The sequence below is a fragment of the Theobroma cacao genome, chromosome 10 (assembly GCF_000208745.1).
Source record: "Theobroma cacao cultivar B97-61/B2 chromosome 10, Criollo_cocoa_genome_V2, whole genome shotgun sequence".
NCBI classification, from domain to species: domain Eukaryota; kingdom Viridiplantae; phylum Streptophyta; class Magnoliopsida; order Malvales; family Malvaceae; genus Theobroma; species Theobroma cacao.
The window spans coordinates 2,417,375-2,441,859 of NC_030859.1; the positions used below are offsets into that span (position 1 = coordinate 2,417,375).

The 24,485-nt window shown below is 31.4% G+C and overlaps 3 protein-coding genes across 5 annotated transcripts; 1 reads left to right on the forward strand and 2 right to left on the reverse strand.

Annotated features, from left to right (window-relative positions):
* On the forward strand, window positions 211–2,002 carry LOC18586148 (WAT1-related protein At2g39510). Its single transcript, XM_018129003.1, has 7 exons — window positions 211–562; window positions 652–714; window positions 782–898; window positions 985–1,228; window positions 1,310–1,471; window positions 1,543–1,691; window positions 1,774–2,002. Exons 1-7 carry the CDS (start codon window positions 366–368, stop codon window positions 1,949–1,951), a joined length of 1,110 nt encoding a protein of 369 aa, XP_017984492.1. The 5' UTR covers window positions 211–365; the 3' UTR covers window positions 1,952–2,002.
* Window positions 3,356–8,544, reverse strand: LOC18586149. 3 transcript variants are annotated; one of them, XM_018129669.1, is made up of 7 exons: window positions 8,429–8,532; window positions 8,071–8,177; window positions 5,761–5,840; window positions 4,194–5,606; window positions 4,053–4,121; window positions 3,698–3,896; window positions 3,356–3,604 (listed from the first exon to the last, which is right to left on the reverse strand). In XM_018129669.1, exons 3-7 carry the CDS (start codon window positions 5,761–5,763, stop codon window positions 3,534–3,536), a joined length of 1,755 nt encoding a protein of 584 aa, XP_017985158.1. In that variant the 5' UTR covers window positions 5,764–5,840; window positions 8,071–8,177; window positions 8,429–8,532; the 3' UTR covers window positions 3,356–3,533. The 3 variants fall into 3 exon arrangements, with proteins under 3 accessions (XP_017985158.1, XP_007009433.2, XP_007009434.2); XM_007009371.2 differs by lacking the exon at window positions 5,761–5,840 and having other exon boundaries at window positions 8,429–8,544; XM_007009372.2 differs by lacking the exon at window positions 5,761–5,840 and having other exon boundaries at window positions 4,194–5,597.
* Window positions 15,407–16,313, reverse strand: LOC108663567 (zinc finger protein ZAT11-like). Its single transcript, XM_018128683.1, has one exon. It carries the CDS (start codon window positions 16,096–16,098, stop codon window positions 15,562–15,564), a length of 537 nt encoding a protein of 178 aa, XP_017984172.1. The 5' UTR covers window positions 16,099–16,313; the 3' UTR covers window positions 15,407–15,561.

Sequence of the window (24,485 nt, forward strand, 5' to 3'; positions counted from 1 at the left end):
ATTGGCAGCTTTGCTTGCCATGGATAGCATGGATGAATGGACTACAGTTCACCTGCAAATCAGCAACAGGCATTAATTCATCTTTTAAGTCATTACAAAAAGGATGGTCTTCTGTCACTTTTAGTAAGTTAGCATAAGTTTGGGTTTTCCAAGAAATTAATTTTTAACCATTGAGGATTCTTTTTTTCAGTTCACGAAATCCATTTGGCATTGAAAGAATACATTGTTGAGGTGGATTCTGATAGCTGCAAAAAGGAAAAAAGAAAGAAAACCCTTGACATAATTACACTAGTGCATTTGCTTATATAAGCTCGTATCTCCTCCTAGCTCACTCTGATGCAGAAAGGAAAAGAGAGAAACAGTTTATGGAGTCCTCCTTGCCTCAACTGTTCAACAACGCAAAGCCATTTTTGGCTGTGATTTTGGTGCAGTTTGGTTATGCGGCGATGTCCATAATCGCAAAATTTGCTCTGAATCAGGGGATGAGCCCACATGTATTGGTAGTTTACAGGATGGCAGTTGCCTCTGCTCTCATTGCCCCATTTGCCATTGTTTTAGAAAGGTCACTCTCTCTCTCTCTGCAGCTCTCCTCCTGAATGATAAAAAATAAAAGCTGAAGAAACTAACCACCATGATTTCCCACTTGCTCAGGAAATCAAGGCCAAAGATGACACTCACTATCTTTGCCAAGATAATGTTGATCAGTTTATTAGAGTAAGAATCTCACACTTAAATCCAGACTTACATTAATTTATAGTGATTTTATGATGTCTGTTCATAGGCCGGTGCTTGATCATAACTTGTACTACACCGGGTTGAAGTATACTACTGCGACGTTTACAACTGCTATGTGCAATTTGCTTCCTACCTTCACCTTCGCAATGGCTTGCATCTTCAAGTAATTCTCTACTCTACTTGATTTTGATTTGTTCTACTGATGCACATACTGGCATGACGGTGATTTACAATGAGGGTGTTTGTAAGGCTAGAGAGGGTGGAGATCAGGAGGGTTCATAGCCAGGCAAAGGTAGTCGGGACGATGGTGACAGTCGGAGGAGCAATGGTGATGACTCTGATCAAGGGGCCTGTTCTAGAATTGCCATGGACAAAGGGCAGGAACCACCTTGATCAATCTGGTGCAAGCGGAGGTCACGAGCATGATTTGATGAAGGGTACTCTCATGCTCATGGCAGGTTGTTGCTGCTGGTCTTGTTTCATCATTTCGCAAGTAAGAACTGATTGGGTTTAGCCCCTTCCCATTTTACCCTGTACGTTTTGCAACCATTGAACTTGGGGGAGTTTTTAACAGGCAGTGATCCTAAAGTCATACCCGGCTAAGCTCTCCCTCGCGGCTCTGATATGCACCATGGGCACGGTGGAAGGCACCATTCTGGCATTTGCAGTGGAATGGCGCAACACTTCAGTCTGGCTCTTTCACTTGGATTCCAAATTCATAGCTGCTCTCTACGGTGTAAGGAATTCTTTTCAAGAAGATATAGCTGCTGGAAATGTTGAAACTACTAAGACGAGTTCTGTATGCAGGGAATGATCTCTGCTTTCGCTGTAACTACACTGGGATCAGTAATGAAGAAAAGGGGTCCTGTTTTTGTGAGTGCTTTTAATCCTTTAAGCTTGGTCATTGTCGCAATTCTAGGCTCCTTTCTCCTGGCTGAGGAAATATGTCTAGGAAGGTGTGGACCAATCTCTCCTACATCAGAAGCCATTAATCTCTGGCAATTTCAAGGTCTTTCAATTATCTAATCTGTTTTGCAGGGTGATTGGAAGCATTATTATTGTTATTGGCTTATATCTAGTTTTGTGGGGTAAGAGCAAGGACGAACCTCAGTCTAAACCAGACAGCACGTTAGTACGAGCTGATCAGCAGATGGCAACGATTAATGACGAGATCCAGAGTTCATCACCGTGGATGCGGACAGAGGGACACCCCTAGAAGAATCTAATTGAAAACATATTGGAAGTTTGAGATTTCAGTATGCCTGTGTCAATGATAATAAATACCATTACTCTTACAAAGTGCTTTATCATCGCAAATAATTTGACCATTCATCAACTCACAGCCCTTCCAGCACCGGTAACAAAATCAAAACCAACCAAACATATACAAAAAATGATGAGGGAGTGCGATTGATATGCCCTTGAGCTGCTGTATATGGATATCTAATCCTCCTTTTGCATCTATGGAGGAATTCTTTCCTTCCTTTTATGAAATTGCACTTTTCAAAATAATATATATATATATATACCTAAAATGAAGATAGACTGCTATGAATGTTAGAAAGCATAGAAAGAACGCAATGAGGCTGACGAAGATGAAAGAAATTATTTCAGACAGGACCAGTAACTATGCCCTAACATAGCTAGTACTAAATAACCCAGCTAAAGGATCTACTCAGCCTCAATTTCATCGAGGCTGTAAAGAGGACGCCAAACCAACTTTTTGAAAAGCTACATCTCAGGAACAAAGATTGACATCCTCATTATTAAAAGCTAGCGGTTGTTTCTCTTGACTCTCAAGACATTGCCCCTGCTCTATTCATAACTCTTGTATCTTGACTCATCATTCCTATGTTAAAAATACATAAAAACATTCACATAATCCAAGGTGTCACTCATATACCTCGAAGGATACTTCTGGAAACTAGGAAATGTCAACTTAGAACAAGCTCAACTGTTTCGTAGACATAACCTATATTAGAAGTGAATAAATCTGGATCGATATAGGTGAATAGGAGAGACCTCATCCCCTGTAGGTAAGACTCAGTTGTAAATTTAAACTAGATTGGGCAGGGGGTCTTGAAGGTGGGGAGAATCAATGGTGGCATAATCACCCAACCCATCATATACTGGGAGATTAACACATAAAAGCAAAGATTGGGACAACTCAAAAGGCTTCATAAGAATGAGGAAACAACAGATTGGACTCCGTATCATGAGAATGAATCTATTAGCACACATCAACCTTTAGTTCATATTATTTGGCCATCATATGATTTATCACCAATTCAACCAAGGCACTTACCACTAGACCTAAGCACATTATGCCAACGTTTATACAGGGCACTAACACCACTACCAACTGAGGACATATTTGTTCTCAGGTAACCCAGGCAAGAAAAGTGTGCATCATCTGGTTGCACGAGTTTCACTTTATAAAGAATCTCCAGTTTGGATCTCCCTATGCCAAATGATCTATGGGTAGAGAATAGAATAACAAGGTCCCAGAGTTCCAAGGTATTCAGAGGGGAAAGATTTGCCACCATGACTAACTAAGATGCAGCAACTTTATATTTCAATCATACGCATTCAAACAATTGAATTCTACTTGCAACAAATATGACTATCAAATAAAGAAAGGTCTCATTTATAAAAATATGGAAAGCCAAAATATCTATTAACATCCATCTACTCAAATTATTCAAATCCCAAAACAAGTCTATAACTTAGTACAAGCTACATGCTTTTATGCACAGATCTGACCCACCTCACAAGCTTTGAAAGGCAGAGTCTTCATCTCAAGATGACACAACAACGTCATCCTTTCCATAGATACGCTGAAGTTCACGGGTGGCAGCTTGGTATGATGCTGAGAAAAGGAAGAAGGAATTCGAGTGAGAGAATCTATAAAAAGGACCTTTCAGGTATGCATCAGGTCAGTCAACTAAAACATCTACACTACCTTTCCAGATACGAAAGTTCTTCTGATTGATTTGAGAACCTGTCACGTTTTGAATGACATCAAAAAGCAGCTCCTGTGGAGTGTTCTTGAGCTCTTGAACAACTGCATAGATGGTCTTTCCATTCTCAAAGTAAATATGATTATTGGGGTGTTTGGTCTTGCAATTAGCATGGCGCTCAAACTCATATGCATTCAGAGCCTGCATAATAAAATTTGAATGATAAGGCAATGATAGTCAGATTTAATAATCTGCAGCTGGGAAAAGGGGAAGGGTGAGAGAAGCCGTGCAACTAAGAACATTTTTGGCTGACATCTTAGGAGGCTGAAATGTACAGTGACTGTTTGCATTGCTTACTTTTTCAAACTTGCAGTCCTTGCAGCCACACATATACCCAGTCCCTTGTATATATCCTTTAAGACTTTTCTGCCAAGCAAAAGGTTACCTTGCATAAGTGAAATTCAATTAGTGAATATTTAAATGTAGAAAATAACTCACCTCCCGCGACCAGGAAACATACTTCACAGCAACCCCATCAAGCATACCAGTTGATAACAAACTTTTGACATTGGAAGGGAAATTGTTTGGAGGAACCTTTTTAGCTGTCTTTGGTTCTTTATGTTTTGGGTTGGTATCAGTTCTAGAATTATGTTTAGGGGCATTATTTACATTTGAATTTGGATTCACCTCAACCAACTCTTTCTGGCTAAGCACTTCTGAAGCTTGTGCCGAATTCTGATTATTCATTAATAAGTCATAGCCACTAATAATACTGCCAGAGGGATTTGTCTCAGATTCATCATGGAAGCCCCCGAAAGAGATGGTGTTGCTCTCGCCCTTCTTGTAGTTTTGACCCATAGATAGAATGCTGGACTCTCCTTTGCCTTGAGTAGGAGCCATTGCTGTGATGTTACAATCTGCCTTATGATAGGATGATCCCATTGGTATGATAGTATCTTCTTCCTTATCAAAAGTGGGTGCCATTGAAATCAGGCTCTCATTTGGTTTACCATATGCAGGGGCCATCGAAATGAAATTTTCCTGCCCCTTACCATAGGAGGAACTCAGTGACATTAAATTGGCATCCCCCTTCTCATACGACTGACCCATTGAAATAAAACTGCCATCCTCCTTTTCAAAAGCCTGACCCACCGACAAGATACTCTCATTTCCCTTGTTGTAATTGTGGCCCACAGATATGAAGTCGCCGTCTCTTTTATTGAAGGTGTGGCCCATTGAAATGAAATTGCCATCTGCCTTAGTAAATGTGGGGCCTATTGAGATGGTATTCTCATCTCCGCTACCATAAGTTGGGCCCAGCGATATAGCATTGTTATCACTTTTACTGTAAACAGTAGACATTGAAACTGTGCTATTAACTCCTCTACTATATGCGTGCCCCATTGACGCTGGCATGCCATTGCTGGAATCTCTAACTTGATTGACTTTAACTTTCCTTATTCCACCAAAACTGAAACATGAAGACGGATCTTCAATGGTATGAGACATAGACAAACCCGCAGATGAACTATTAACATATTGATCATCAAAATCCTTTCTTCCCATATTCATATTTCCACTGTCAACAGAAGACATGTTCCTATCAACCAAGTTGACAGTTCGCAAGGGCTCAGATCCAAATAGGCGGTCACTCAATTGGCTAGAAACTGACTGAAAACTGGAAGCATTGTGCCAAGGAGAAACATTGACGTCTGCAATTCCTGAAACTGGCCGGCTGTTAACTGATTCTATTGCTTGCTTCTTGTTGCTGAACAATTCTGGTGCAGCAGCATCCATAAACCACTGATGACCACGCTTTGGTTCAGTTCTTGAAGAATTATCGTAACCCATCTCTCCATTAGTTAGACACCCACCATCTCTTGGCAGCCAAAAACTTTTGTGCTGGAAAGACTGCCAAAATCAATAATACGAGCAATCTAAGTGGAAGCAATTATTATCTTATGACAACAAGAGTATCTGTACTGAGAAAAAAGAATCCTATCACATCACTAAATTCAACTCAAAAAATCATGCCATCAGAAAATTAAGAGAGAAATAAAGATACCATTCATGGCTGTAGCCTATTCAACTTCTTAAGGTTCTAAAACTTCCCTTTTATTTCTCGCTGGATGGACCTAATGCTGCCTGATATCAGCAATTTGTTAAAAACATAATAGAAAGACCATAAAATACAATTAGAGTAAGCATTGACACCAAAGATCTGGACCAAAAAAAAATTGCAGCATTTAGGTTGCAATAAACCTAGCCCAACATTCTCTTAAGATAAATGTTCTGAGGCTAACTATACATTAATTCTAGTGGGAAATATTAACTTTCAAAAAAAATATGGGAAATATTGATATGGAGACAACTTTAGATTCATATAGTTTGTGGTGGGATCAGGTTTCTCATCCAAATATTTGGATCAGAAGTATGACATCCAAATGAGTAGGATCAAATAATACTATTAAATTCTATAGTAATGAAAAACTAAATAGTATAAACTCCATCAGAAATCCTGCAACATTCAAAGAGTTCATTCCTTTTCCTTTATATCTTAGCTTGCAATCTAAAAAAGGCATCAAAAGGATACAAGGCAAGTACAAGGGTAATCCATATCAGACCGGTAGCCCAAATAGAAGGCAGCATGGCTCACACAAGTGAGTTATCAACCTTACATAGTTTTTGTTGTTTCGTGTCAAGAAGCTCGTGCAAAAGTTAAGACGAAACACTGACAAGTATTTACCAAAAGAATGACAGATGTTAATACAATAATGGTTTTATTTCTGCGTATTATGAATATATGCACCACCGCCATAAAATTGAAATGATGAACGACCTGAAGTCTAGAAAAGCATGTCAAACCTACCAAATGTTCGTGTATTTATGTAAGTTATTGAATTTATACATTTTTCTGATGATGAACAAAATGGTAAAGAAAAAAAGATTATTTTTGTTGTTTGATTAAGGAAAAAATTGATAAGAAATCTCATTTATATAAGGTGATGTATTTATACATTTTTCATGACATTTTAGTAAGATGTATCTAGGTATCTGTCCCTACTTTTGGACTCTTTTGGGCCAGGTTTGCAAGTAAAAGTTTGAGCAAAAGGCGAGTCAACCATTTGGACAATACCCATGTTGGATTCCATACCATAGTCCAAGTAACTTAGTTAATGCAAAATTGTCTCCGCTGAGAAAATTTGAGGAAATCATGAGCTAAAAATTCAGTTGACATAACGAAAAAATTAATCATTTAAATGATCTCCTTCCTTTTGTCAGTAGAGTACTTATTTTGCTTTAAGTCATTATTCTTGCTTATATGCATATCAAACAGAAATTATGCATATAAATCAACAACTAGTAAATTCAAGCAGTTTAGATCAGCATATCAATCACGTGTCAAAAAATTGCTAGTCAAGAAAGTTCCAAAATGGTCAAACCTAACATGAATCACCAAGTATGCATATCTGAGTCATGTAACTGTCACCATTGCTCTATTAAGAATTTAAATTCCAACAGATCCGCTTATCATCTATGATATGCGATCATTGCCAACTACTTTTTAAAAGACATTTAAATTCCTTAAAGCTCTGAAATAATGGAATCTAACATAAATCAGCATATCTGCACATTTCGGCGACGTGGGTAGTATGACTATGTTTATTTGGACATTTAGATTCCGCAAAGCTCCTAAATAACGGAACCTAACAGTAATCATCATATCTGCAGATCCAAGACAAGTGACCATTACTGATGACCCTTTTTAAGACATTTATATTCCTTAAAGCTCCAAAATAATGGAAACCAACACTAATCACCATATCTGCATTTCTAAGGCATGTTATAATCATGATTATTTTTACTAATACAATTAAAGTTTCCAACATAATGGAACCAAAGATAAATCTCCATAGTTGGATATCTAAGGAATACGATCATCACAATTACAGCTATTAAAACACTTTAATTCCTCAGCTCCAACACAATTGAACTTAAAATAAATCAGCATATTTGCGTATCTAAGGCACAAAATCATCTTAATTATGTTTATTTATAATTTAAATTCCTCACGGAAAGTCTTTCACTGTAAAGCCCAAGGTACCGTTCTATTAACAACATTCAACCTAGTGATACAAACTTATACATAATCCATGAAAGCACTTTAATCCATTCAAACAATGATAAAACAAACATGAATCAATACCGATCAAAATAAACCAAAATAAACAATTAAACCTCCAAACAACCACTCATAACAAATGACAAAGAAGCAAAGAAAAAAAATTCAAAATCTTCAAGAAGACAGAGCCAAAACTTAAGCAAAACATTTGCATGCAATGAATAGAGGCTTCGATAAGAGTTGCGATCGTACCATTTCTCGCCAATCTTTCAACTCAATGAGTCAGTGAGTCACTCACTTGCAATCAAACTCGCCTCCACTCAATAAAAAAACCAAGCTTCTTTGACCGTCAAAAACTCCTTCGGAAGATCAACGGACAAATCAATCAATTAGTCAAATCAATCGAAATTTAATCACAAATTCTACATGCATTAACCGATTTAAAAAGAGAAGATTAAACATTTTTTTTTCTATAAGGTTTAAACACAGATTTTCTTCGTTTTTTTTCTCTGAATTCTACAGAGGAGAAGTTAAACAGGCATTTCCAGCCAATGGTGTGATCAAAACCCTAGAAATTCAGATACATGAAAAGAGTTCACAAAGTTAATACCTTTTCCGGAGAGATCACCGGTAACACTTCCCGGCGAGAACTCGCCGAAAATATTCACCAAATTTTCTTTTCTTTTTTTTTTACTACTTTGAAGTGAAAGTAGTACTAGATACACTGAGACAGCAACTGAAAAGCTTTCCAAGCTTTAAATAGGAAGGAGAGAATCTCTAAAGTGGACCGCCGTAGTATTGTCGATGTATGCACTTCTTAATCCTTATCGTACACGTGGCGATGAAAACGAGAGTGGGGCCCATTTGAGAATGAGGTGTATCATGACCGTTTAATTTGGTTACCAAAAATGGATTTGCCTTGTATGGAAACCTATTGAAGTTTCTGAAAAGGCTGATATCTGTATAAGGTAATTTTCTGACGTGGCAAGCTAGATAGGTTTGCACGTGCTGCTGTCTTTGGAGGGGAGATTATCTGTGGTGTAGGTGTCCGGAAACACGTTACGACCAATGGGATTTTGCCATATCAGTATTTTTTTTTCTATTTGTTCTTATTATGCTTTGAATTCTTTCGAGATTCTTTCTTTTAATGAGATATCCTTTGGAAAGTCAAAGAGTTGGTGAACTGTGTGAGTGGGCAAGTATCAAATTAACGGTGCCTCTCTATCTTATGTAATTTGTCAGGTGATTGTTGAGTATGTAATTATTAAAAAAATAATTTTATAATATTTAGTATAATATGAGAAAATAATTATTACAAAAAATATGATTATGGAGAGGATTATATTATAGAGATTAATTTGAAAATATTTTATTAAAAATATAATATAAATTTAAAAAATTATTTTTATGTATAAAAAAATAAAATTGAATAAATTTATATTTTTTAATATAAAATTTTAATTTTTTAACTTTATTCTAAAAATAATAAATAATAATATGATAAAAATAAATAATATTTTAATATTAATTATTTAAATATTAAAATATAAAATTATTAAATATTTATTTTTACTAAATATTTAATTTGAAGGGTATATTTACAAAATATGTAATTACTTTATCCTTAAAATAATAAATTATCATATCATGTCATTACATTGCAATGTCATTACATTGTCAAAGTACCACACCAAACATGTTAAAAGTAATTACATCTAATTAAAATCCTTGCAAAGTGCTTAACTTCGTCAGTACCAAACGTCATCTAAATGCTTTGTCACAAAAAATTTGCCAAATGTAATCAAAGGATTGGTTTGTTTTGTTCTATCTTTTTTCTTATATGTGCTAATATCGTAATTCGTATTTCTGTGTTAATATCATAATTTGTATTTTTGTGTTTTAATTGTATTGTGTAAATATAAAGTTTTAAACAGATAAACACAAGTCATGTTAAGATCCGAAACACATATGAATATATTTAATAATTATATAATACAATAAGTTAAGACGTTTATTAAACGTGTCGAGTTAAGTTTTTTATATGATATGATATGATTAAAAATATGATTAAATGATTAATTTGATTTGATTTTTAACACGTTTAACATCATTAATACACGATTAAATTAAAAATACTTACAATTACAATATTATTTTATTATTCAAATTTAAAATCACAATTTTAACAAAATAATAATAAATATCATCAGTTATAATAAAATTCAACATAAATAACATCCATAAAATCCATTATCATAATAAAATAGTTTTTTACTACTAAACTTAAACTCGTTGATAAACATATCCACTTATACAGGTTAAATACGATAATAGGATTAATTAAACAAATTTAAACATATCTTAAACGTGTTAATTACGTTCGACACGTTTAAAACATATAATTTTCATGTCTTAAACTTGTCGATATGATCACAAAATACGATAAGACTAAATTCAAACCCGTTTAATTTCGTGTTACGTTCAAAATTGTTAAGTTTAATGATTAGTTTCATTTATTTATCCATTCATAAATATTTACACATGAAATGTTATATTTCTGATTTTTTTTTTGTCTTCTATGGATGTTAGTAAAAATGATTAAATTTACAATAAAATAATTATTTGGAAAGTAAAAAGCCAGATTAATAAACTAGTGCAACCTTGGAAGCTATACATAATTTTATGCTCGAATGTATGTGATTGAAGATTGAAGAAATTTTATCATATTTTGGATTGGATGGATGTATCTAAATTGATATACTTTGGACAACATGATCACATGATATGTGAAGTTAATGTTCATTCTTAAATGACTACACAATGATTTGGATGGAATTGTAATGATTATGAATGAAAATGAATTGTTCCATGGAAGGCAACAATTGAATATAAATTCCTTGTGGGTTTAGATATAAATGCTGCTTTAAGGATTATTTGAATGATTTTGTTGGCCACTTTTAAAAGAAATGATGTGAAACCAAAACTATGGTGTGAGTTAGAGAGAACTACAAAGTCAAAAAGGTCTTAGAGTCATTTAGTTTCACTTGTGTATGAAATGATTGGCAAAAACACTGAAAAATTCTCTACTTTTGTTTGGATGATAAGAAAAATAAAAAGGAAAATAGAGCATATTTGTCATGAATAAAAGAGAAAAAATATTTAAATTTAAAATATTCAAATTATCTCAAAAAAATTCTTTATTTATATTTCAAGTAATTGTAGTTATAAAATAAAATTTATATCTACGAAGCATAATCAACTTAAGTTTGAACATTCTTGTACTGCTGATATCATACAGTTGGATCATCTAAACGCTCTTTGAGTCTCGTATCCCTACTTAACAAAAACTTCATTGATCAAGTGTCCTAATCATTATTAAGCTATATTATTGCCCAATCCGCTTCTCTTAGCCCATATAAAAAATTATCAAGTTTATGAAACTTTCTACGTATTACAATTTCAGGTTCAAATGCTCTTTAAGAATTCCTCTTTGAAAATTCAAAAGTGAAAATTTCTTAAGGATGATAGTTAATTTCCATCAATATCTCATTTGTCACTAGATTGAAGGACTTGAGAAAATAATTTGCATAAGCTTGGAACACTATTTATATTTCCAATCATGAGAAGAAAATGACTTTGTGTGTGGATATAAGTTCATGATAAGGCAAAATAACATGAAAAATTTTGGTTTTTTTTTTTTTTGTGAATAAAGTCAGGTAAAAAAAAGTTAATTATAACTATAAAGCATGAAATACAAATAGTGTGCATCCTTACATATAAGTAACATGTCCTTGATAGAATGCATTTGTCCTTTTTATACTTTTATGTGGAAATTTACAGAACCCACTATTGGCCTATTGGACACAAGAAAATGTTCAATCCTAGTTAGGCCCAACCCAAAACCAGTTTGTCCAAAGTAAGTCTTCCAAAATCCTACAACCAAACCATAATTTATTTGCAATAAGAAAGAAAAAGAACAAGAATTTGAATTGCTTTCATGAAATTGTTTGTGGAGAAACTGAACCTGGATTTGATTTGTTATTTAAATGATGGGAGATGAATGTAAACATTTGACAAAAGTTAGTAAAGATTCAATGTATCTATATTTGTTTAAACTTTTAAATTTTGTTAATTTGCAACGAAAAACATGAGACCGTTAATTTTCTTTTACAGCATGCTTCGCTGGGCCATTCCCCTCTTATTCCTAATTCTTCCTTAATATTTTACTTGGTTAGAAGGAATGACCATTCAGAAAAATGGAGAATAGCCAATATCAAGGCATTTTTGTGTTGGCTATTCCACCAAAGCGCTCTAGTATTGGCTATTCAAAGAAGTAAGCAATAAAGTAAAAAGATTAATAGACAAAAATACTTTTCATTAATTTTAAGAATTATCATATTATATAAAATATAATTTATTCATTTTTAACAATTTTTTTTCTCTCTTTACCCAACTGCCTCTCATCTTTTTTCACTAAATTAAATGAATTTAAAATTAAAAAAAAAAACTATAAGGAATTTAAAATAAACAAGTTTAAGTTTTAATTTAAATTATAAAAAGTTAATATTTAAACTTAAAAATTAAATTAAAATTTTAATTATAAATTTTTTATATTTTAATATTTTAAAAATAAAGAATAAAATTAATATTTTAATTATATAATTAATATTTAAATGAAATATAAATTAATCATATTTTGTAAATTAAAATAAATAATCATATTAACCTTTAAATAACAATTTATTAATATTTATAATAAATTATTAAAATAATAAATTTTTTAATTTAAAAATTAAATATTATAATAAAAGTTTTTTTTTTCATATATCACTTATTTTTTAGTTTTAAAACTATTCCTGCCAACTAAATATTAGAATAATTCATAATAGCAATTCCTATCTTATTTCATTCCCATTAACTAAATTATATAATAATTATTCATCTTTTATTCTATTCTTATGGAATAACTATTCCATTTTTACTTTAATCTTTCCCACGAACCAAGCATAGTCTTTTTTTTTCTTTTTGGGTTGTAACTAAAATATAGAAGAAATTCCATTAATTTGTACTCCCATTAGAGGCATATTAAAATCTAATATTGATTATTTTTTAATTAATTATCAATTTATTTTTTGTTTTGAATTGAGTTATTTAATATGATATACTATTGAGTGTATCGTCATTTTCCATGGATGGCACGTGTTTTTCATTCGAATACATAACTCTATTCATGGTTTTAAAGGAAAAATAAATAAAAGGCATAGTATACTTCTAGATTTGTTCATTGCCTTTTCATAATTTTTCCTTCAATTCTTTTTTATTTCCAAAATTTCCAATATAAGTTGCCTAACTTCAACTGGAGACTAAGAATTCCATAGTTTTCATTTATATGTAGGCAAGAGCAAAATTGGACCAACCCCCATTTCTTTGCCATTCCTAGTCAAAATTTCAATTGCTATTCTAGAAATCAAAATTGCAAAATTCTTAAGGATGATCATTAATTTCCACCAATATCTCATTTGTTACTAGAATGAATGTCTTGGTCTTTAGAAAAGAATTTGCATAAGCTTATAACAATGGAATAGAAATAAAATGAACAATATACATTTTTTTTATATTTCCAGAAAATGACTTTGTGTGTGTATATATAAGTTCATCACAAGGCAAAATAACATGACAATTTTTGTTTTTTTTTTTGAAGATGCCCAGCAAAAAAGTTTGTTATAACTATAAAGAGCATGAAATGCTAAGAGTGTGCATCCCTACTTTCAAAATAGATACCTTATTTTCTTATAAATATCTTTTTTAACATCCCCCTTTCCAAGTGAATGTAATAAGAAAAATTATTATCCTTAAGTAGTCTATTTTGATAGTATCTAAATTCGAGACTCTTAAATTATAATTGTAAATTCTAACTCTTAGTATTTTAATCATAAGTAATTTTCCAGCTAAATGTCTTTTAACAACTTGTCATGCCTTTAAAAAATGAAAACAACGAAAAATATAAAGATAAAAATAATTATAGACTTCTAGGGTTAGTAAAAATCATGTTTAAGATTTTATATTCTTAACATGGAAGAAGAGACTCCAAGAAAACAAGAAGCCCACAAAAGGCTGGCACTTCAGAACCCATTGTTGGCCTATTGGACACAAGAAAATGTTCAGTCCTGGTCAGACCCAATCGAAAGCCAGTTTGAACAAAGTCATTTTGTGTTCCAAAATCCAATAACCAAAGCATAACTTATTTGGTATAAGTAAGCTAAACAAGAAGGAATTTGAATTGCTTTCTTAAAATTGTTTATGGAGAAACTAAATCTGGATTTGATTTGTTATTGAAATGATGGGAGATGAACGGAAACATTAGATAAAAATTACTAAAAATTCAATGTATCTATATATTTGTTTAAACCTCTAAATTTTGTTAATTGTAAAGGAAAACATGAGATTATTAATTTTCTTTTTTTGGGTTGGGAACAAAAACATGGAGGAATGCCATTGATTTACACTCCCATTAGAGACATATAAAAATCTAATATTGATTAATTAATCCTTGGATTAATTATCAATTTATTTTTGTTTTGCATTGAGTTATTTAATGTGATATATATACTATTAAGAGTAACATCATTTTCTATAGGATAACACATGTTTCATTTCAATAAATAGCTCTCTCCATGGTTTTAAAACAAAAATAAATAAAAAGCATAGTATACTCTTCCTCCCCTTTTCATAATTTCCCTTCAACCCTATATTTTTTTCCAAAATTTCCAATACAGGTTGCCTAACTTCAGCTGAGAGACTAAGGATTCCATAATTTTCATTTAAATGTAGGCAAAAGTAAAATTAGGAATTCCAATTACCCATAGAAAAGGCTTAACCCTTTGGCTTAAATCAAGTTATTCTTTTAAATTTGCAACTAAAAAATTTATTAGTCTCATCTATTTTACGTATCTTGTCCACTCCAAGAGGTTTTTAGCCAAATTTGAGCTTATTAATTGTAGTTAAAAAACTTACTTCAAGAGTTCTTTTTTAATGGAAGTGGGAAGCTATAGAAAAACATATAGCTAATTAACTTAATTTTTTTCCTTCTATTTTTTTGGATAGCCTGGATTTCTTTGGGATTTGATTGAATATATATAACACAATTAACTAACAGAAAGAGAGACAAATTCATTTGTAAAGAAAATCATTGAATTAAAATGAAGCTAGCATGAAACATGTGCTTTTAATTTCCAAGTAGGATCAAGCTCCTAGCTAGCTAGTTTAATTAATTTATAATATATATAAAGTCTTAAAAATATAGTAGCTATATAGCGTAATTTATCTACAATATCTGAAAGTCTAAACAAAAAAATTGTGAACATTTACTTTTAATTAATTAGAAAAAAAGCAAGTTAGATCAAAACCTAGCTATAGTTTCATTAATTTTATTGCAAAGTCTTCATAAAATTCTTAACATTTACTTTTTAACTTTTTTTACCCATAGTAATTTTATCCCATTTGTAAATATTGATGTAATTTATGTAGCATCATCCTCACATCATGTTGATGTAATAAAGTAACGTAAAATGTATAATCACCAAAAAAATTGATTAAAAGAAAATGATATATAGTAATGTAATAATTATATATCTCTATCTGTAAATTAATGAACAAATATCAAATAGTACAAGAAAGAAACTCCTCTTCTCCCCCCAAAAGAAAAAAAAAACAAAAACTATGTAGCTAGGTAGAAGGAAGAGCTTAGAAGAAACAATCTATGGCTGGTGGAGCTGCCTTGCCAAGCTTAAACAATTCCAAATCATTCTCCAATGGAGTCAAGTTCAAATCCAAGCACAAAACCCTTCTGCTGTTTGATTTCTTCACAATAGGTGCCATCCCTACTGGCTCATTAGACAAACTCAAAGGACCATGCTGGTGGTTGTTCTCACTCAAGCCAGCCCTATGCCTCCTCATATGTCCCCCCAAGGCTTGCCCTATAGCGAACTCGAGTCCACAGATGGAACACTCATGTGTCTTAGGCTTGGCCGGAGGTTGGTTCTCCATGCCACCATCTCCCTCCGTCAACCTAGGCTTCTTGTGGCTGGCCCGGTGGCCTCCTAGAGCTTGGAATGAAGGAAACTGCCGGTTACATGTCTTGCACTCGAAGACCCGGCTAGGGATACTGTTGTCGATGACATGTTCGTACTTGTTTCCTCCTCCCTGTGAGAGGAGCATCAAGCAATTTGCCAGAGCAAAGCTGTTCTCAACCTCTGATCTATCTGAAAAGCTTCTCTTCATGGTGTGAAAATGTTGAGGTGTCGTGGGATCTACTTGTATTGTTTTCAAAAGGAAAAAGAAGTAAAAATGGGACTTTTGAGTACAAAGGGGTTTGGTGTATTTATAGGTTGGTTCGAGAGAAAGGCAAATTACTTTTGACTTTTAAAGTTGACCTTTTGGAATGACGTTTGTACCCTTGTTTACTTGTTTGATAAGGAAAATACAAGTGCTGGGGATTTTTCGGGAATAAAAAACAAATTTAGTTGGTCTGGTCTCGTCTGGTTTTGAGTGTAGAATCAGCCGACTCGTGTACACCCGTCAGCCTGACCGAGTAGCTGAGCCAAGCCTTCATGAGTTGAGCCGGAGTTTTTCTCCGAGTCTTGCTTTTAGAATCTTCAATCCTCCAGAACATTCTAACTTTATCGGCTAAAATCAGGTGACTGGTCATTCCCAATCAAATCTTCCCACGTGGATTTCATCGTCTCTTCGAGTGTTAGGTGGGGGTCGATGATTGGCAGCATCATTTTACTTATAGTAGGTTCGTTTTCATCTGGACTTAAGCCGACAAGTAAAGGATAGACTTAACCCCCGCTGGTGACTAGATGTTTGATGGGAATAAACTTTACGTGATCTCACTCACACCTTTTTCTTTCTTTTTAATATTGCAAACCTTATCATAAATCTTCAAAAATCTTAAATTATATTAAAAAAAATTAATTTTTTCATCAAAGGATGTTTAAATTTAATTCTTTTAATTTTCATTTTTAAGTACTTAAATTAAGTTGGAAATGAATCTAATTTTTTATATTTTATGTAATTAAATAAAAATTTTCTTTCGCAATTGGATTTGAATTTAATTTTTTATTTTTTATTTTTTAAGTGCTTAATTTAAATCAGAAATGAGAATTCAAACTCATGTTTTCATACTTAATTGTTTTACTTTTTACGTATTTAGATAGAAATTTCCTTTCTAGATATGATTTGAATTTTTATATGCAAATTTCCACTAATTTTGTAGGGTAAACATGGTTAAAATGTGAATAGGAATATTATCCAAATTTGTGAAGGGGATTCCGTAGCAAAGTTAACCAACAGGAACTCGTTAAGTCTACAACCTGCTTTTGTATTCTTTCGTCATGGCTCATTAAATATTTCACTAATTCCCTATGCCTAAGTTTGTCGTGTCTAACAATTTACTGTACTTGCTTTTACTATTAGCGACGACGTCATCTTCCAATCGTGGGCACTACACTAATTCCCACGTTACTTCCGAGTCTAAAAAGTACTATTACTGACGTGTCAAAGACTCTAAAGTACAAATACTTTTAGCGAGGATATCCTTTTTATCTGTTGACAAAAATTTCTTCCTTTGCGGTCGGTCTTTGATATTGCTTAAATTTTCAAGAATTTTCATTAATAAATTATTTTTTTCACACAAAAAATTCATTTAAAAATATTTTTTATATACTATTTTCATTTTTTTTACATAGAACGAGATTCGTTAAAAAAATTTTTATTTTTATTTTTAAATTCGAATTTGAAACTTTTTATCACTTGATGCATCTTAATTAGAAACCAATGACTTTGAAATAAGTACGTTCCCAAGGAAAAGTACTTGTTGAACTAAGGGGTTTTGTGTTAAAGAAATGACTAAGAAAAGGATGAGCTAAGGAGGTGCCAAGTTGGTTCAACAAAAGATCAACAAACAACAAAGGGGTGGCGGCCAGTCAACTATGTAGCTTATGCTGACTAAACCAAAAAGCCCTCTTAATTCTTTAATTTTATCTCATTAAGTTTGTTTGATTTTAGTGACTAATTTGTGTTAATTAATGACTTATTATAGTAAGCTCTTTTACTTGGCCAGGGTTTTTCTTTGGTTTTAAACAAAAACAAGGAGTTTAGACACCAAACTTTACCCAAAATATTTAATTATAATTTATTAATTAAATGGGTTTTTGAGTTTTCATAATAATTTAAATTAAATCCCTAAAAAATTTAATTAGAAGAATTCATAGTCAACACATCATCTCTTGTACTAAATTAGCAGCAAGAGTAGCAGTAGATATGACAACAAATCAGTAGCAAGAGTAGCAACAAATATGTTGTAAAATTTCTGTAAGGAACCTTTGATTTGTTGCGAGAGATGATGTGTTGATGATGATGTTCAATACAAAGATGGTTATGTATTAAATTTCTTTTTTCGAAGAGGAGACAAAAAAATTGAGATTATTATCAATAATTGTCCATTTTTTTTTCTTAATAAGAAAAAAAATTGGGAAAGGAATAGAATGAAGCGATTCCGTACACATAAAATTGTCAAATAAATTCCAAAAGATGGAAAATTTGAAAGGTTCATTTATATTTTTTCTATTTATTTATTTTCGTGTTAACAACTCTTTTCTGTATATTTTGTGAATTGCCAGATATATGCATGCATGTTGCACAAGCCATTGACGAACATTAAAGTTTGATAATATCAATATGGAACTAATTTATATATGACGACTTTTGATTTGCTTGTACAGCCCATGTGCACGTTTCAAGTTTGTTCACTCTTTTTAAATGACTTTTATCTCATCATGTACGATCGTTGATCTAGATCTTTATCTATATCAAAAACATAATAAACTTATTTTTTATTCTTTCAAACCCCTAATTTTGGTGCAAGAATACCCTTTTTTTTTTGTCCAATAAATGTGTTTGACTGTACGTACCTAATACTAATAAAAGCTATTCACATTTGAATTAATTACAATGGTATCATTTGTGAATAGTCGGGTTATGATATATATTTTTAAATTTTTAAAAATCATATTTATACGAATGTTAATCTGTTGAGTAGAAAGATAGTGTATTAATTACTGAATTAAATTCTCGAGTGTAAATTGACTATAAATATTGGTTTAGAAATTTGAAATCTTATAGTGACGTCGCGTATATTGTTAACTTGTTGTTATAGTATTGCAGTATTAAAAAATTATTTGAGATTTTTATTTTATTTTATTTTCCCTTCAAAGTCTTAATTCTAGAAGAAAAATGAGAGATTCAATTTCCAAATTGCAGTGCCGTGAAGTACAATACACACAGTTTAATCTTTAATTCTTATCTCTTTGGTTGCTATACCTTCCAAGTCTTGGTTTACTTAGGCTTCATTGTCTTCACATTCAACAGCAAATACTATTTCAAAATTTTCCTTGTTTCAAGCTAACAAGTAAACTAAATTAATAGAAACAGTTAGAGGAATGACCAAAAGCAGCAATGGTTTTACTTGGAAAAAGAACTACCAAAGAAAAAGAAATAGTTGTATACTTTACTTTGCAACTTTGTTACTTTGGAATTTTCTCGATTATTATATACCTTAATGATGGAATGAAGTCTTAGTCCTTCGGCATATGGTATAAGGGAACCAAGTATTTGCTTTGGGGTGTGACATTTTGAAACTAAATTATAAAATTAAAAAGTCAACGAGAAAAAACAATGGATACATCTCTCGTGTGTGTGTGTGTGTGTGCATATATATATATATACACATAATATTTATTTTTATAATATTCTCTCGTTATCAATGATGGATTTAAAATTTTACATAAAAAGTGATTAGAAGGTAATCATACAAGATCATGAATTTATATATATAAATTTTTATATATAATAATAATAAAAAAAATTGAGCGGAAGCGACTGCTACTTCCGATCACCACTTTAGCTCCGCCTTTGCTTGTTCTTGTACTTAACGATATGGATAATACCTAAATTACGAATGTATACAATGTTGATATACACAAATCAATTTGTGAAATTAATATTATATATATGTACAATCGCATATCAATTTTATAATTAAATAATTAATAAGCAGTTGGGTTTTTTAAAGAAATAGAAAATGACTCTTGTTAGCATGCAACTAATGATCATTCCATGTTTGAGTAAATATAATAAGTAAGGGTTGGCTTATTTTGCTCATAAGATAACATAAAACAAGTAAAGAATTTATTGTTGACTTTTTTCTTGGGGAGTTTAATTAATTGATTGTATTATCATCAGCACTTACTTCACAAATCGATATATACCATGTGGTCTTAATCACAATAATTTGATTAAGTGAGATTAGGGAGATAACTTGTAGGCATAGTGAAAGAACAAAGCTTATTGCTAATCAAGGTAATCAGGCTTAATTAAGCCATTGGCTGGCAAACCAAGACTTTATCTTCCTTTGCTTGCTTGCCACTCCGTGTAGTGTACACCAATAGAAATTGTGTACTCAAATTGCTCAATTTGCAATTTTATATGAATAGCAATTATTTTTAATTATTTTTTTACATATGAAGGCTAAGTTGCTCAACAAAAAATTGAATCTCTCACACGTCTGAATCGGATATATAATCTAAACACCCCAATCTAAAATTTTTAAATTAAATCTTAATTAATTTTAATTATAAGAGTGTCGTATCGAAGACATAATTAATTATTAAAATGATATATATAACGTGACAAATATGTCTAAATATATTCTTGAAATTTTGTTACTAAAGAAAACAATAATATAACTATTGATTTAAATCATAATTTTTTACATTAATTAATTGTATTTGGTGTAATAATAGGTGGATGCATTAATTCCGTTTCCTCAAAATAAAAAAAAATGTAATTTTTTCTTTCTTTAATTAGGTATAGCAACTTTCATATAAGAAGTGATAGATGAGATCTAAATATCTCCAAAAAAAAAAAAAGGTGCTGGCAATGCCATTACCCAATTACCCATATCTATATAATCTTTTAAGTTTTTTTATTTATTGTTTTGGCTTGTAACACGTAGAAACAATATTCCCTTTTAGTTGCATTTATTAGATAAAATGAAAGAATTAAGTTATATATTAATTCCGTTCTTTTGTAGTTACTAATAATTTAAAGATGCCAATTTTTGACTTAATCTATGATCTATGGGTTCCAAAAAACAATGTGCATATAGCCATCTTGAATCATATATATTAGCTATATGATGCCATTTCCCACACAAATTTTAATTAATTTTGGACCATTTGGCCACCTATTCCATTACTACAAAGGTCATCTTTATTGTGCTTAATTAATGAAGTTAAATCCCAAAAATTACATAAAATTTAAAATAGTTCTCACTAGAACCACCGTTGTATATTAACATAACGATACAATATTAAAAAAATAATAGACTTAATTGGTAAGTCGTTCATCCTTTACACTTCTCGTTGAAATTAATCGTCAAAAGATTGAATAATTATCTACCCATAATTCTCCCAACCTCCCCCTTTCCATGAAACTTCCTAATTAGTTAAAATAGACTGCAAGTGATGTGGTCCAATCAACAATTACTTAGTGGTTCACAAGAAAGAAAAATTTGCCAGTATTGTTGGGGTCAGAGAAAAGTAGACAAATCCTTGACTTGTTGCGTACAAACTTTCCATACGTTAAAGACCCAAATTGCCGTGAGTGACTGACAGGATATAAAGGAGAACGACTTGCTTCCCAAAAGTAGTTCTTTGAACTTGATGTTAACACAAAATTTTCAAGTGTTTTGGTTCGAAATTTCCCTAACAAAGAGACCCCAATGAGCAAGATCTTGAGTTAACTTGTTAAGCCTTTTTTTGGTCAAGTATACAAGTGGATTGATTAATGGACCCTTCCCCTGTCATTTTCCATCCTTTATTGACCATTTATTTTTGAAAGAATTTTTAGATTAATTTGTTACTCCATTTTCAAGAATTAAATTTATTAATTTTGGATGGCCAAGCCATTCCACCTAATAGTTTAAAGTTCTACCATCTCGTGTTGTAACACTCTAAATTTTATTGTATTCGAATATTTAATTCAATAATTGATACATGATTTCATATTTAAAAGCGTAAAAATTTGAATTTCTCATTTCTGAAATAAATTCCTTTTAAAATTCTTTATATAAATAACCATTGACTAAAAGCAATTAATTAGTTACCAAAGCATATTAATCTATAGTATAATTAGCGAAATTAGACTTTTAGGAACATTCTGAGCAAATTTATTATTATATAGGTTACTTATGAATCTAAATATTTTTCTTTAGAGTAGGTGAGTACACCTCTTGTTTGTTTAAGTAGGCTAGCCAAAAATATAACTTAAAAAGTCATCAAAAATTAATAATAATAAGAGATAAATAAAGACCGCTATCTAACTAGCTAGCTACATATGTTATTGTGATTACCAATAGAAATTAGCTAGTTAGCTTGTGTTGGCATGTACTAATTAATATTAATAATCTTATCTACTTAGTATTCAATAACTTAAATATCTTGGGGCATAATAAACAATACCGAAAAAAGTCCCGTAATCACAGTGTTTAAGTAAATAACTCGATTTAATTAATTAAGGCAAGAGGCCATATAAAGGATCAATTCAAGTCTAACATTTTTATTCAAATTATTCATATATTTTGAATTATGACTCGAGGTATCTGAATATTTAATTAAATGATTTGTACGATCTTTATTTCTCTCTATATATATTAAAAAAAGAGAGTTGGGTGATACCATCCAATTAAGTACAAAATCTTGGAATTGCATATAGGAAATGTGTAGCATACATAAGAAGAAATCATCAATTGGGAAGTCAAAGGAAAGTTTTAAAGTCAGTAATATGTTCAACGCATATGCTGACGAGGTTAATGGGCTTTTTTAAATTCCGACTGTGTAAGTTGCGGGGTTTTGTCTATGCATGAGTCTCATGGTTTCTAGACCGGCAACCGCAGAGATTTTTTATATTAATTATATCCTTTCTCATACCTATGATATTAGGGAGAATACGATTTAAATTACATGATATTTGAACATAAAATTACTTAAAAATTAAATTGACTATCTGCTAGTTCACCTTTCTTTTTTGGGTGTGAGAAATTTCGGTTAAATAGATTATTTAATTATTTAATCATTCAAATGAAGATGAGATTAGTCTTATCTCGGTTTGCGAGTTTGATAATCACATCTTATATAGGATATGAATGTAATTGTTAAGATATATATAAATGTCTAAGTTAATTATTACTAGTAGTTTGAATTTAAAATTTGAAAGTTACGTGATTTAAATTTGAAAAATTATTGGGTCAATGATGATTCGACCCTGATGATTACAACAAAGATTATAAATTTTAAATTAACATCACTCCAAAACCATTCTTTATTGAAATTGATAAATTTACTGAAGAAATCAATCTCTTGATGGTATTATTCACATTTTACACTTCTTTAATTATTCATTTAATCTATCATCAAATATAAGAGCTTCGGAGTTATGTCTCGTATTATAAAATAAAATCTTATCTAATGGATTTGCATCGAGGAATGTAAAAGGAATATGTGGAAAACAAGCAATAAATTAATTAAATTTTCTAGGAAAATTGAAAATTCATAGCAAGTGATGTGAGGATAGAAATTTTATAATTTCTCAAATGCGATTTGTTGCTTCTAGATTACCCAGCCTTTCTTGGAAAAACATATTAACAATAGTCATGCTTAATGTCACATTAGATGACTTCTTGAAGTGGCTAGAAACACTGCATTAATATAAAATTCAGACAATTTTTTTCCCTATAAGAGGGCATCGTTCTAGAAAATACCCCCTAGGGGGTTCAATTTCAAAAATCTCAATGCCGTGTAACTTCAGTTCAATACCTACTTCATAAGTCTTTATCCTTATTTGCTAGCCATGGAAGTCATGATTTACTCCCTCGATATTATCTTTTCATCATCAAGATTTTTCAAGGTGTAAAGTGGAACACATGTCTGCATTTAACATGATACACAAATACATTTAATAATCGAGTGAGTTTAATTTTAAACCGTGCTCACGTATATACTTAGAAATTTCGTGGTTGATTGCCTTCCAAGTGAGCTTGAAATATCTATATGACAGTCAACATCCTTTAGTAATTGTACGAACAAAATTTCTAGTTTCTTGCTAAGGGAAAGCTGAAGGTGACTGCTCATATTGTTTCCACTGGCAAGCTTACTTTGCTCATAAGATAAACATAAAAATGAAATAATCAATAGTCATTGACTTTATTGGCGACTTTAATTAAAAACAAGTTGATTAATAAGCTTGAAAGGTTGAATCATTTTCACTATCACCATCATAATTAATTTACAATTTCTCATAGAGTTATTAGGGCACATTAAGCAAACCCTAATTCACTCAACATCATTTCTATATATAAAATTATTCTCCTACCAAGTTGTTTGTTTCTCAGGAAAAAGAAAAAACCCTTTATGAGGTTAAGAGAAATTTTAATTTCAATAAAAATACTTCATTGAAATTGAATTTTCTTATAGCCAGAAGGTCAAGAAAGGTATTCTTCTTCTAGAATAGAGATTACCCTTTTTTTTTTTTCTTTCTATGCGTAATGG

Coding starts and splice junctions, on each gene's coding strand:
- LOC18586148 (XM_018129003.1), top strand. CDS start 366: ATGGAGTCCTCCTTGCCTCAACTGTTCAACAACGCAAAGCCATTTTTG. Junction 563..651: donor TTTGCCATTGTTTTAGAAAG/GTCACTCTCTCT, acceptor CCACTTGCTCAG/GAAATCAAGGCCAAAGATGA. Junction 715..781: donor ATGTTGATCAGTTTATTAGA/GTAAGAATCTCA, acceptor GTCTGTTCATAG/GCCGGTGCTTGATCATAACT.
- LOC18586149 (XM_007009371.2), bottom strand. Junction 4,122..4,193: donor ATGTTTCCTGGTCGCGGGAG/GTGAGTTATTTT, acceptor TTTGCTTGGCAG/AAAAGTCTTAAAGGATATAT. Junction 3,897..4,052: donor AGGACTGCAAGTTTGAAAAA/GTAAGCAATGCA, acceptor TTTATTATGCAG/GCTCTGAATGCATATGAGTT.
- LOC108663567 (XM_018128683.1), bottom strand. CDS start 16,098: ATGAAGAGAAGCTTTTCAGATAGATCAGAGGTTGAGAACAGCTTTGCT.